This window comes from Salmo salar, chromosome 02 (genome assembly GCF_965601325.2).
Source record: "Salmo salar chromosome 02, fSalSal1, whole genome shotgun sequence".
Classification (NCBI taxonomy): Eukaryota; Metazoa; Chordata; class Actinopteri; order Salmoniformes; family Salmonidae; genus Salmo; species Salmo salar.
Window position 1 is genome coordinate 97,604,901 of NC_138292.1, and position 15,671 is coordinate 97,620,571.

The 15,671-nt window shown below is 36.8% G+C and overlaps 1 protein-coding gene across 1 annotated transcript in view; it reads left to right on the top strand.

The window, feature by feature from the left end:
- The window catches only part of LOC106594268 (butyrophilin subfamily 3 member A2), a 68,451-nt gene that overhangs the window by 3,073 nt on the left and 49,707 nt on the right, over window positions 1–15,671 (top strand). Inside the window, exons 2-3 of the mRNA XM_045712402.2 lie at window positions 7,021–7,368; window positions 7,741–8,043. Of these exons, the coding sequence (XP_045568358.1) occupies window positions 7,021–7,368; window positions 7,741–8,043 (651 nt within the window). The remainder of the gene's footprint in view (window positions 1–7,020; window positions 7,369–7,740; window positions 8,044–15,671) is intronic.

The following is a 15,671-nucleotide window of genomic DNA, read 5'->3' on the forward strand; positions in this document are numbered from 1 at the left end:
GTTTGAGGTTAAAGATCTGCTTTCACACTTATGGTTGAAAAAAAAGGCATGTCTTATTCCAAGAACTGGGAGCTCTTTAAATTTGAGGTGTCCAAAATACCTTAGAAAATACGGTAGTAATCTGGATAAGACCAGAAGAGCCGAGGAGGAAAAGGTGATCGTTAACCTTTCTGGGACCTGGGGGCAGTATTGAGTCGTTTGGATGAATGAGGTGCCCACATTAAACTGCCTGCTACTCGGGCTCAGAACGTAGTATATGCATATTATTAGTAGATTTTGATAGAAAACACTCTGAAGTTTCTAAAACTGTTTGAATGATGTCTGTGAGTATAACAGAACTCATATGGCAGGAAAAAAACCTGAGAAAAAAATCCAACCAGGAAGTGGTTTGTAGTTTTTCAAGACTGGGCCTATTCAGTATACAGTGACTTAGGGTTCATTTTGCACTTCCTAAGGCTTCCACTAGATGTCAACAGTCTTTAGAACGTGTTTCAGGCTTTTGCAGTGAACAGGGAGCGAACAAGACCTCCTGGAGTCTGATGACCGAGAGAATGACATGGCCTCAGTTGCGCGCATTCACGTGAGGGGTAGCTGTGATCCCCAGCTGGTCTCTCAGATCATTAAGGGTAACTTCCCTTTCTCAGAGGTCCCCAGCTGGTCCTCTCAGGGGAGGAGAAGATGAAACTGATTGAGTTACAAAATAAACTGGATAATATATATAGATTAAATCAACTGGATAATAGAGGGAGATTAAAATCAACTGGATAATAGAGATGGATTAAATCAACTGGATAATAGAGATGGATTAAATCAACTGGATAATAGAGATGGATTAAATCAACTGGATAATAGAGATGGATTAAATCAACTGGATAATAGAGATGGATTAAAATCAACTGGATAATAGAAGGAGATTAAAATCAACTGGATAATAGAGAGATTAAAATCAACTGGATAATAGAGAGATTAAAATCAACTGGATAATAGAGAGATTAAAATCAACTGGATAATAGAGATGGATTAAATCAACTGGATAATAGAGGGAGATTAAAATCAACTGGATAATAGAGTGACACCTTCATATTATGGTATTCCAGTTAAAGAAGAACTTACATATTTAGGCATAGCCATTACAAAGGATCAGCAGTCTAGAGGCTTACTACATTTTAACCCTCTTATTAGAAAAAACCCAGAAGAAGCTAAATCAATGGCCACAGAGGGACTTATCTTTAAAACGTAGAGTCCTAATAACCAAGGCTGAAGGTCTCTCTAGACTAACATATGGCCCCTCTATCTTTATATCTCGACGGGTAAAATAAGCAAGGAGATAGACCAGAAGCTTTTAAACTTTCTGTGGAGAAACCGTACCCATTACATTAGGAAAACTGTTGTAATGAACACGTATGAGTATGGTGGGCTGAATTTTCTGGACTTTACTACCTTAAAAAAAGTACCCTTTAAGGTATAATTGGATAAAACAATTCCTAAGAAGACCCACTCCTATGTGGACATTTAATTCCTCATCATGTCTTCTCTACTTTCGGTGGCCTTTTAACTTCGTGTTGTTTTGCAATTATAATATTTACAAAGTTCCAGTGAAACTTTCTGCAATTTTCATTGGCAGGTTTTCTTCTCATGGTCCTTATTAATTTATAAGCATAATTTTTCTCCACACAAATATTATATATGGAATAATCGTTGATATATTGTATAAAAATACTTGTTTGTTTTTAGAATATTGTTTCTGAAATAATATCCTATTGGTGAAAACAACTGGTAAATGCAGAGGGTCTTTTACTTAGTTATAAGGTTATAAGGACTTCTTATCACTTTACAAGGTCCCTGTGTCACGTCCTGACCACGGAAAGCTGTTATTTTCTATGGTAGACTGGTCATGGCGTGACAGGGGGTGTTTTTCTATGTTTTGTATTTCTATATTCAGGTTCTAGTTTTCTATTTCTATGTTGGGGTTTTTGTTTGGGATGATCTCCAATTTGGAGGCAGCTGGTCCTCGTTGTCTCTAATTGGAGATCATACTTAAGTAGGTTTTATTTAATTTTTTTCCTATCTGGGTTTGTGGGGATATTGTTCGTGGTTCTTTGTTTATTGTTTTTTGTATAAATAAATATTTATCGTGACTCAACACGCTGCACCTTGGTCTACTCCTTACGACGTGCGTCACACCCTGTAACACCTAACGATGTCGCAATTGTTTTAGATGCCATTCCCTCAGGTGTTGCTTTATTATTCAGGAACGGGTCAAGACCCTCAGAGCCGACCTTCTGTTGACCCTGTTGACTCATCAGTAGGAAATATCTGTTTCTCTTTTTTTTTTTTTGGGGGGGGGGGAACATTTTTTAGTGAATTCTTGAATAGCTTTTTTTTTTTTACTTTGAGGGGAAAAAAAGGAGTTGTCTTTTTGGTTTTGGGAATTGTAATCTCCAGGTGTCCTGTCAGGTATCTGAAGATTCAGGAAGCTCTTAGTTCTTTTCATTGCTGTGTAACTGTCTAACTTGTCGAATGTGTGATTCAGGTTGCCTGCTGAAGTTATAAGTTCCCGTGTGGATGTTTATTATTATTATTATTATTATTATTATTATCTTTATTATTCCGGGAACTTGTCAAGACCCGACCCTTCTCTTTTGGTCCGTTCAACAACAACAGAGCGATACGAACCTTGTTTCAGCAGGATGTTGTATCTATCTATACCTTACGTCATTCCTTATCGGAACAGATTTATTGATAATATCTGTTGGGGAAAAAAGTTAGGATGTTGCCAAACACATACCTACTTGTTAATAACAAAATGAAAGAAAATTTCCTTTAAAAATGATTCATAAACGTGTTTCCATGAGAGCAAGCTTTCCACTCCACTCCTGTCGACGCTTTGCGTTGAGCATGGTGATCTGAGGCTTGTGTGCAGCTGCTCGGCCACGGAAACCCATTTAAAGACACTCCCGACGAACAGTTATTATTGTTGACGTTGCTTCTGTAACCGATGTGAAATGGCTAGTTAGTTAGCGGGTGGTGCGCGTTAATTAGCGTTTCAATCGGGTGACGTCACACGCTCTGAGACCTTGAAGTAGTCGTTCCCCTTTTGCTCTGCGAGGGCCGCGGCTTTTTGTGGAGCGATGGGTAACGATGCTTCGTGGGGTGTCAGTTGTTGATGTGTGCAGAGGGTCCCTGGTTCAAGCCCGGGTTGGGGCGAGGAGAGGGACGGAAGTTAAAGCTGTTACACTTCCATTAATTTCAAGGGGTGTCCACATACGTGTGTGTGTGTGTGTGTGTGTGTGTGTGTGTGTGTGTGTGTGTGTGTGTGTGTGTTCGCTTCAGTTGAATCCCATTAATGAGATGAAAGAAACACACAACTGGTCCCAGTCGTCATTCCTCACACACACGCTAATCATCAGAAAAAATGTAATCAAGTCGTGAAGTTGTTGGGCTATGTTCTATGTTAGTATATTTCTATGTTTATCTAGTATGTCTAGTTCTATGTTTAGTTAATTGGGTTGACCTTCAATTGGAAGCAGCTGCTCCTCGTTGCCTCTAATTGAAGGTCCTATTTAGTAGGGGTGTTTTTTGGGATTTGTGGGTAGTTGTTCTTTGTGTAGCCTAGTAGCATTACAGGACTGTTTTCGTCGTTGTTTTTTTATACGTGATTATTTTTGTTTTTCTTATTCAATAAAAGAAGATGAGTAAACATATTCCCGCTGCGTTTTGGATTTGTTTTTCCAAACGGTTTATTTATATTTTTTAACTAAGGAAGCCTGGAGGGTTTTTTAATTTCAACGTCTAGACGATTAAAGGCTACAATGATCACTCGCGATCTCGTTGCCAAAAATGTATACAGAAAGTATTCATACCCCTTTTTGACTTATTCAAGCTTAAAATTAAAATGGCGTCTGAGGGAATGAGGGCTGTTTTATGGACTCCTGACCAATTGTCACCCAGCACCGCTTTTCAGTCATATGTAGTAACATTTTAAATGTTTATTTTTTATTTTTACATTGGTTAAAAGCAGAGACTCAGAGCTTTCAAAATGTTATGTCATACACTGCAGTTGAGGAACAATGGGGAAGTATTTCTGCTTTGAATGTTGATAAACTTGTTACTCCACTTTTGGAGAAAATGGCCCTTGAATGTTTTGGTAAAGCTACTGGAGAGCTCTTCTTTGTCTCCACCCATTAGGCATCGTTCACACCCTCGTAAGCCTTTAGCCCCACCCATCTCTTTAAGGATTCACATGAGAGGCCATGTACTAAACAGAGTGAGTACGGTAGTAAACAGAGTGAGTACGGTAGTAAACAGAGTGAGTACGGTAATGTGCTAAACAGAGTGAGTACGGTAGTAAACAGAGTGAGTATGGTAATGTGCTAAACAGAGTGAGTACGGTAGTAAACAGAGTGAGTACGGAAGTGTAGTAAACAGAGTGAGTACGGTAGTAAACAGAGTGAGTACGGTAGTAGACAGAGTGAGTATGGTAATGTGCTAAACAGAGTGAGTACGGTAGTGTGCTAAACAGAGTGAGTACGGTAGTAAACAGAGTGAGTACGGTAGTGTAGTAAACAGAGTGAGTACGGTAGTAAACAGAGTGAGTACGGTAGTGTGCTAAACAGAATGAGTACGGTAGTAAACAGAGTGAGTACGGTAGTAAACAGAGTGAGTACGGTAATGTGCTAAACAGAGTGAGTACGGTAATGTGCTAAACAGAGTGAGTACGGTAGTAAACAGAGTGAGTATGGTAATGTGCTAAACAGAGTGAGTACGGTAGTAAACAGAGTGAGTATGGTAATGTGCTAAACAGAGTGAGTATGGTAATGTGCTAAACAGAGTGAGTACGGTAATGTGCTAAACAGAGTGAGTACGGTAATGTGGTAAACAGAGTGAGTACGGTAGTAAACAGAGTGAGTACGGTAGTAAACAGAGTGAGTACGGTAGTAAACAGAGTGAGTACGGAAGTGTAGTAAACAGAGTGAGTACGGTAGTGTGCTAAACAGAGTGAGTACGGTAGTAAACAGAGTGAGTACGGTAGTAAACAGAGTGAGTATGGTAATGTGCTAAACAGAGTGAGTACGGTAGTGTAGTAAACAGAGTGAGTACGGTAGTAAACATAGTGAGTACGGTAGTAAACAGAGTGAGTACGGTAGTAACAGAGTGAGTACGGTAGTAAACAGAGTGAGTATGGTAATGTGCTAAACAGAGTGAGTACGGTAGTGTGCTAAACAGAGTGAGTACGGTAGTGTAGTAAACAGAGTGAGTACGGTAGTAAACAGAGTGAGTACGGTAGTAAACAGAGTGAGTACGGTATCAATAACAACATCAATAACAACATCAATAACAACATCAATAACTGGTGATAGATGAGGTAGTTACAGTTGAAGTCGGAAGTTTACGTACACCTAGACCCCTGGTCTAGAGATATCAGTGAGGAGGTGATTGACCTGTTGGTGACCCCTGGTCTAGAGATATCAGTGATTGACCTGTGGGTGACCCCTGGTCTAGAGATATCAGCTAGTAGTGATTGACCTGTGGGTGACCCCTGGTCTAGAGATATCAGTGATTGACCTGTTGGTGACCCCTGGTCTAGAGATATCAGTGAGGAGGTGATTGACCTGTTGATGACCCCTGGTCTAGAGATATCAGTGATTGACCTGTTGATGACCCCTGGTCTAGAGATATCAGTGAGGAGGTGATTGACCTGTTGGTGACCCCTGGTCTAGAGATATCAGTGAGTAGGTGATTGACCTGTGGGTGACCCCTGGTCTAGAGATATCAGTGAGGAGGTGATTGACCTGTTGATGACCCCTGGTCTAGAGATATCAGTGAGGAGGTGATTGACCTGTTGATGACCCCTGGTCTAGAGATATCAGTGATTGACCTGTTGATGACCCCTGGTCTAGAGATATCAGTGAGGAGGTGATTGACCTGTTGGTGACCCCTGGTCTAGAGATATCAGTGAGTAGGTGATTGACCTGTGGGTGACCCCTGGTCTAGAGATATCAGTGAGGAGGTGATTGACCTGTTGATGACCCCTGGTCTAGAGATATCAGTGATTGACCTGTTGATGACCCCTGGTCTAGAGATATCAGTGAGGAGGTGATTGACCTGTTGGTGACCCCTGGTCTAGAGATATCAGTGAGTAGGTGATTGACCTGTGGGTGACCCCTGGTCTAGAGATATCAGTGAGGAGGTGATTGACCTGTTGGTGACCCCTGGTCTAGAGATATCAGTGATTGACCTGTTGGTGACCCCTGGTCTAGAGATATCAGTGAGGAGGTGATTGACCTGTTGATGACCCCTGGTCTAGAGATATCAGTGATTGACCTGTTGATGACCCCTGGTCTAGAGATATCAGTGAGGAGGTGATTGACCTGTTGGTGACCCCTGGTCTAGAGATATCAGTGAGTAGGTGATTGACCTGTGGGTGACCCCTGGTCTAGAGATATCAGTGAGGAGGTGATTGACCTGTTGATGATCCCTGGTCTAGAGATATCAGTGATTGACCTGTTGATGACCCCTGGTCTAGAGATATCAGTGAGGAGGTGATTGACCTGTTGGTGACCCCTGGTCTAGAGATATCAGTGAGTAGGTGATTGACCTGTGGGTGACCCCTGGTCTAGAGATATCAGTGAGGAGGTGATTGACCTGTTGGTGACCCCTGGTCTAGAGATATCAGTGATTGACACACACACACACGAAAATATGCAAATAAATGCTAGAACGAGCCAATAGGATCTCACTAGCTCGATTTTTGGCTCTTCCCACCTTTTTGCTTGTTCTGCCCCACTATGATTAATTTGCTCCCATTGGAAACAACAAGCTATGGTCTATCTTGGGTTAGTTATAAAAACATTAGCTAACGTTAGCATGCTAGTGTTAGCATGCTAGCGTTGTTAGCATGCTAGCGTCGTTAGTATGCTAGCGTTAGCTAAGACTCTTGTCAGTAGAGGGCGGCACATTAGGAGAAAATTCAAGTATTTCATTCACCGTGTCATTTATTTTTTATTTTTTTATCTCCAGGGTCGTCTCAGATTCAACTTGTTGGTTCTGCTGACCCAGTCGTTGCCTTGGCCGGTGACGATGTCGTACTACCGTGCTACCTGAAACCCAACGTCAGCGCTGTGGACATGATGGTGGAGTGGACAAGATCTGACCTGAAAACTGAAAGGGTCCATCTTTACCGTGAAGGTCGAGACTCCAACGGTCACCAGCTTACATCCTACAGGGGAAGGACATCACTGTTTAAAGAAGAACTGAAGAACGGCAATGTCTCCTTAAAACTGACCAGAGTTACTCTCTCTGATGCTGGACACTACAAGTGCTTCATTCCAACACTGATGAAGGAAACAACCATTCCACTCATAGTTGGTAAATCATAAATACGGGACTGGACATTCATAGCTCTATATGCTGAAAGAGGAAATGATCTTGTCTGTTTTATCTTGTATCTGTAGGTGCTGTATCTCAGCCAGTGATCTGGTTTAACTTGTATCTGTGTAGGTGCTGTATCTCAGCCAGTGATCTGTTTTATCTTGTATCTGTGTAGGTGCTGTATCTCAGCCAGTGATCTCTGGTTTATCTTGTATCTGTGTAGGTGCTGTATCCCAGCCAGTGATCTCTGTGTTTATCTTGTATCTGTGTAGGTGCTGTATCTCAGCCAGTGATCTCTGTGTTTATCTTGTATCTGTGTAGGTGCTGTATCTCAGCCAGTGATCTCTGGTTTATATTGTATCTGTGTAGGTGCTGTATCTCAGCCAGTGATCTCTATTAATGGAACCAAAGACTGGGGGGTGGTCCTGAAGTGTGTCTCTGGAGGCTGGTATCCACAGCCTGAGCTTGAGTTGTTGGACAGTCATGGAAACATCGTCTCTGCTACCGAACCCACTGAGACAAGCGACTCGTCAGAGACCGAGATTCACCCTGAGGGTCGCTACACCGTGAGACAATACGTCACCGTCCAGAAGACTGACGATAACAGGTTCACCTGTAGAGTCGTACAGCTGCAGATCAACCAGACGCGGGAGACTCAGATTCATGTCCCAGGTGAGGTCTTCATTCATTGGTTAACCCACAATACCTGAGACTATTGTTGTTTTTAGATAGACTGGGTTTCCTATAGGATGACCTTGCTGGTCTAAGCTGTTTTGAGTAGTATTATGTTATACATTATAATTTAGGTGTTATAATGTGTTATAATGGTTCTACCTGGCATACAGTAGATATATAGGGGTTGTAATGATTCTGCCTGTCATACAGTAGATATATAGGTGTTGTATGTGTAATAATGGTTCTACCTGTCAAACAGTAGATATATAGGTGTTATAATGTATTATAATGGTTGTACCTGTCATACAGTAGATATATAGGTGTTATAATGTGTTATAATGGTTCTACCTGGCATACAGTAGATATATAGGTGTTGTAATGGTTCTACCTGTCATACAGTAGATATATAGGTGTTATAATGTGTTATAATGGTTCTACCTGGCATACAGTAGATATATAGGCGTTATAATGTGTTATAATGGTTCTACCTGGCATACAGTAGATATATAGGGGTTGTAATGATTCTGCCTGTCGTACAGTAGATATATAGGTGTTGTATGTGTAATAATGGTTCTACCTGTCAAACAGTAGATATATAGGTGTTATAATGTATTATAATGGCTGTACCTGTCATACAGTAGATATATAGGTGTTATAATGTGTTATAATGGTTCTGCCTGTCATACAGTAGATATATAGGTGTTATAATGTGTTATAATGGTTCTACCTGTCATACAGTAGATATATAGGTGTTATAATGTGTTATAATGGTTCTACCTGTCAAACAGTAGATATATAGGTGTTGTAATGGTTCTACCTGTCATAAAGTAGATATATAGGTGTTATAATGGTTCTACCTGTCATACAGTAGATATATAGGTGTTGTAATGTGTTATAATGGTTTTACCTGTCATACAGTAGATATATAGGTGTTATAATGGTTCTACCTGACATACAGTAGATATATAGGTGTTGTAATGTATTATAATGGTTCTACCTGTCATACAGTAGATATATAGGTGTTATAATGTGTTATAATGGTTCTACCTGTCATACAGTAGATATATAGGTGTTATAATGTGTTATAATGGTTCTACCTGTCATACAGTAGATATATAGGTGTTGTGATGGTTCTGCCTGTCATAAAGTAGATATATAGGTGTTATAATGGTTCTACCTGTCATACAGTAGATATATAGGTGTTGTAATGTGTTATAATGGTTTTACCTGTCATACAGTAGATATATAGGTGTTATAATGGTTCTACCTGACATACAGTAGATATATAGGTGTTATGTGTTATAATGGTTCTACCTGTCATACAGTAGATATATAGGTGTTGTAATGGTTCTACCTGTCATACAGTAGATATATAGGTGTTATAATGTGTTATAATGGTTTTACCTGTCATACAGTAGATATATAGGTGTTATAATGGTTCTACCTGACATAGAGTGGATATATAGGTGTTGTAATGTATTATAATGGTTCTACCTGTCATACAGTAGATATATAGGTGTTATAATGGTTCTACCTGTCATACAGTAGATATATAGGTGTTATAATGGTTCTACCTGACATACAATAGATATATAGGTGTTATAATGTATTATAATGGTTCTACCTGGCATACAGTAGATATATAGGGGTTGTAATGATTCTGCCTGTCATACAGTAGATGTATAGGTGTTATAATGTGTTATAATGGTTCTACCTGTCATACAGTAGATATATTGGTGTTGTAATGGTTCGACCTGTCATAAAGAAGATATATAGGTGTTATAATGGTTCTACCTGTCATACAGTAGATATATAGGTGTTATAATGTGTTATAATGGTTCTACCTGTCATACAGTAGATATATAGGTGTTATAATGGTTCTACCTGTCATACAGTAGATATATAGGTGTTATAATGTGTTATAATGGTTTTACCTGTCATACAGTAGATATATAGGTGTTATAATGGTTCTACCTGACATACAGTAGATATATAGGTGTTGTAATGTATTATAATGGTTTTACCTGTCATAAAGTAGATATATAGGTGTTATAATGGTTCTACCTGACATACAGTAGATATATAGGTGTTATAATGTGTTATAATGGTTCTACCTGTCATACAGTAGATATATAGGTGTTATAATGTGTTATAATGGTTTTACCTGTCATACAGTAGATATATAGGTGTTATAATGGTTCTACCTGACATACAGTAGATATATAGGTGTTGTAATGTATTATAATGGTTCTACCTGTCATAAAGTAGATATATATGTGTTATAATGGTTCTACCTGACATACAGTAGATATATAGGTGTTATAATGTGTTATAATGGTTCTACCTGTCATACAGTAGATATATAGGTGTTATAATGGTTCTAACTGTCATACAGTAGATATATAGGTGTTATAATGTGTTATAATGGTTTAACCTGTCATACAGTAGATATATAGGTGTTATAATGGTTCTACCTGACATACAGTAGATATATAGGTGTTGTAATGTATTATAATGGTTTTACCTGTCATAAAGTAGATATATAGGTGTTATAATGGTTCTACCTGACATACAGTAGATATATAGGTGTTATAATGTGTTATAATGGTTCTACCTGTCATACAGTAGATATATAGGTGTTATAATGTTTTTACCTGTCATACAGTAGATATATAGGTGTTATAATGGTTCTACCTGACATACAGTAGATATATAGGTGTTGTAATGTATTATAATGGTTCTACCTGTCATAAAGTAGATATATATGTGTTATAATGGTTCTACCTGACATACAGTAGATATATAGGTGTTATAATGTGTTATAATGGTTCTACCTGTCATACAGTAGATATATAGGTGTTATAATGGTTCTACCTGGCATACAGTAGATATATAGGTGTTATAATGGTTCTACCTGTCATACAGTAGATATATAGGTGTTGCAATGTGTTATAATGGTTTTACCTGTCATACAGTTGATATATAGGTGTTATAATGGTTCTACCTGACATACAGTAGATATATAGGTGTTATAATGTGTTATAATGGTTCTACCTGTCATACAGTAGATATATAGGTGTTGTAATGTGTTATATTGGTTCTACCTGTCATACAGTAGATATAGAGGTGTTATAATGTGTTATAATGGTTCTACCTGTCATACAGTAGATATATAGGTGATAATGTGTTATAATGGTTCTACCTGACATACAGTAGATATACAGGTTTTATAATGTGTTATAATGGTTCTACCTGTCATACAGTAGATATATAGGTGTTGGAATGGTTCTGCCTGTCATGAAGTAGATATATAGGTGTTGTAATGTGTTATAATGGTTTTACCTGTCATACAGTAGATATATAGGTGTTATAATGGTTCTACCTGACATACAGTAGATATATAGGTGTTATAATGTGTTATAATGGTTCTACCTGTCATACAGTAGATATATAGGTGTTGTAATATGTTATATTGTTTCTACCTGTCATACAGTAGATATAGAGGTGTTATAATGTGTTATAATGGTTCTACCTGTCATACAGTAGATATATAGGTGATAATGTGTTATAATGGTTCTACCTGTCATACAGTAGATATATAGGTGTTGTAATGTGTTATATTGGTTCTACCTGTCATACAGTAGATATAGAGGTGTTATAATGTGTTATAATGGTTCTGCCTGTCATACAGTAGATATATAGGTGTCATGGTTCTACCTGTCATACAGTAGATATATAGGTATTATAATGTGTTATAATGGTTCTACCTGGCATACAGCAGATATATAGGTTTTATAATGATTCTACCTGTCATACAGTAGATATATAGGTGTTATAATGTGTTATAATGGTTCTACCTGTCATACAGTAGATATATAGGTGTTGGAATGGTTCTGCCTGTCATGCAGTTTATATATAGGTGTTGTAATGTGTTATAATGGTTTTACCTGTCATACAGTAGATATATAGGTGTTAAAATGGTTCTACCTTACATACAGTAGATATATAGGTGTTGTAATGTATTATAATGGTTCTACCTGTCATAGAGCAGATATATAGGTGTTGTTATGGTTCTACCTGTCATACAGTAGATATAGGTGTTATAATGGTTCTACCTGGCATACAGTAGATTTATAGGTGTTATAATGTGTAATAATGGTTCTACCTGGCATACATTAGATATATAGGTGTTATAATGAGTTATAATGGTTCTACCTGGCATAAAGTATATATATAGGTGTTATAATGTGTTATAATGGTTCTACCTGTCATACAATAGATATATTGGTGTTGTAATGGTTCGACCTGTCATAAAGTAGATATATAGGTGTTATAATGGTTCTACCTGACATACAGTAGATATATAGGTGTTGTAATGTATTATAATGGTTTTACCTGTCATAAAGTAGATATATAGGTGTTATAATGGTTCTACCTGACATACAGTAGATATATAGGTGTTATAATGAGTTATAATGGTTCTACCTGGCATACAGTAGATATATAGCTGTTATAATGTGTTATAATGGTTCTACCTGTCATACAGTAGAAATATTGGTGTTGTAATGGTTCGACCTGTCATAAAGTAGATATATAGGTGTTATAATGGTTCTACCTGTCATACAGTAGATATATAGGTGTTGTAATGTGTTATAATGGTTCTACCTGTCATACAGTAGATAGATATATGTTATAATGGTTCTACCTGACATACAGTAGATATATAGGTGTTGTAATGTATTATAATGTTTCTACCTGTCATACAGTAGATATATAGGTGTTATAATGTATTATAATGGTTCTACCTGGCATACAGTAGATATATAGGTGTTATAATGATTCTACCTGGCATACAGTAGATATATAGGTGTTATAATGTGTTATAATGGTTCTACCTGGCATACAGTAGATATATAAGGGTTGTAATGATTCTGCCTGTCATACAGTAGATATATAGGTGTTGTCATGTGTTATAATGGTTCTACCTGTCATACAGTAGATATATAGGTGTTATAATGTATTATAATGGTTCTACCTGTCATACAGTAGATATATAGGTGTTATAATGTGTTATAATGGTTCTACCTGGCATACAGTAGATATATAGTGGTTGTAATGATTCTGCCTGTCATACAGTAGATATATAGGTGTTATAATGTGTTATAATGGTTCTACCTGTCATACAGTAGATATATTGGTGTTGTAATGTGTTATAATGGTTTTACCTGTCATACAGTAGATATATAGGTGTTGTAATGTATTATAATGGTTTTACCTGTCATAAAGTAGATAAATAGGTGTTATAATGGTTCTACCTGGCATACAGTAGATATATAGTGGTTGTAATGATTCTGCCTGTCATACAGTAGATATATAGGTGTTATAATGTGTTATAATGGTTCTACCTGTCATACAGTAGATATATTGGTGTTGTAATGTGTTATAATGGTTGGACCTGTCATACAGTAGATATATAGGTGTTATAATGGTTCTACCTGACATACAGTAGATATATAGGTGTTGTAATGTATTATAATGGTTTTACCTGTCATAAAGTAGATATATAGGTGTTATAATGGTTCTACCTGACATACAGTAGATATATAGGTGTTATAATGGTTCTACCTGACATACAGTAGATATATAGGTGTTGTCATGTGTGATAATGGTTCTACCGGTCATACAGTAGATATATAGGTGTTATAATGTATTATAATGTTTCTACCTGTCATACAGTAGATATATAGGTGTTATAATGTGTTATAATGGTTCTACCTGGCATACAGTAGATATATAGGGGTTGTAATGATTCTGCCTGTCATACAGTAGATGTATAGGTGTTATAATGTGTTATAATGGTTCTACCTGTCATACAGTAGATATATTGGTGTTGTAATGGTTCGACCTGTCATAAAGTAGATATATAGGTGTTATAATGTGTTATAATGGTTTTACCTGTCATACAGTAGATATATAGGTGTTATAATGGTTCTACCTGACATACAGTAGATATATAGGTGTTGTAATGTATTAATGGTTTTACCTGTCATAAAGTAGATATATAGGTGTTATAATGGTTCTACCTGACATACAGTAGATATATAGGTGTTATAATGATTCTACCTGGCATACAGTAGATATATAGGTGTTATAATGTGTTATAATGGTTCTACCTGGCATACAGTAGATATATAAGGGTTGTAATGATTCTGCCTGTCATACAGTAGATATATAGGTGTTGTCATGTGTTATAATGGTTCTACCTGTCATACAGTAGATATATAGGTGTTATAATGTATTATAATGGTTCTACCTGTCATACAGTAGATATATAGGTGTTATAATGTGTTATAATGGTTCTTCCTGGCATACAGTAGATATATAGTGGTTGTAATGATTCTGCCTGTCATACAGTAGATATATAGGTGTTATAATGTGTTATAATGATTCTACCTGTCATACAGTAGATATATTGGTGTTGTAATGGTTCGACCTGTCATGCAGTAGATATATAGGTGTTGTAATGTATTATAATGGTTTTACCTGTCATAAAGTAGATATATAGGTGTTATAATGGTTCTACCTGACATACAGTAGATATATAGGTGTTATAATGTGTTATAATGGTTCTACCTGTCATACAGTAGATATATAGGTGTTATAATGGTTTTACCTGTCATACAGTAGATATATAGGTGTTATAATGGTTCCACCTGACATACAGTAGATATATAGGTGTTGTAATGTATTATAATGGTTTTACCTGTCATAAAGTAGATATATAGGTGTTATAATGTTTCTACCTGACATACAGTAGATATATAGGTGTTATAATGTGTTATAATGGTTCTACCTGTCACAGTAGATATATAGGTGTTATAATGTGTTATAATGGTTTTACCTGTCATACAGAAGATATATAGGTGTTATAATGGTTCTACCTGACATACAGTAGATATATAGGTGTTGTAATGTATTATAATGGTTCTACCTGTCATACAGTAGATATATAGGTGTTATAATGGTTCTACCTGTCATACAGTAGATATATAGGTGTTATAATGTGTTATAATGGTACTACCTGTCACAGTAGATATATAGGTGTTATAATGTGTTATAATGGTTTTACCTGTCATACAGTAGATATATAGGTGTTATAATGGTTCTACCTGACATACAGTAGATATATAGGTGTTGTAATGTATTAATGGTTTTACCTGTCATAAAGTAGATATATAGGTGTTATAATGGTTCTACCTGACATACAGTAGATATATAGGTGTTATAATGATTCTACCTGGCATACAGTAGATATATAGTTGTTATAATGTGTTATAATGGTTCTACCTGTCACAGTAGATATATAGGTGTTATAATGTGTTAATGGTTTTACCTGTCATACAGTAGATATATAGGTGTTATAATGTTTCTACCTGACATACAGTATATATATAGGTGTTATAATGTGTTATAATGGTTCTACCTGTCACAGTAGATATATAGGTGTTATAATGTGTTATAATGGTTTTACCTGTCATACAGTAGATATATAGGTGTTATAATGGTTCTACCTGACATACAGTAGATATATAGGTGTTGTCATGTGTTATAATGGTTCTACCTGT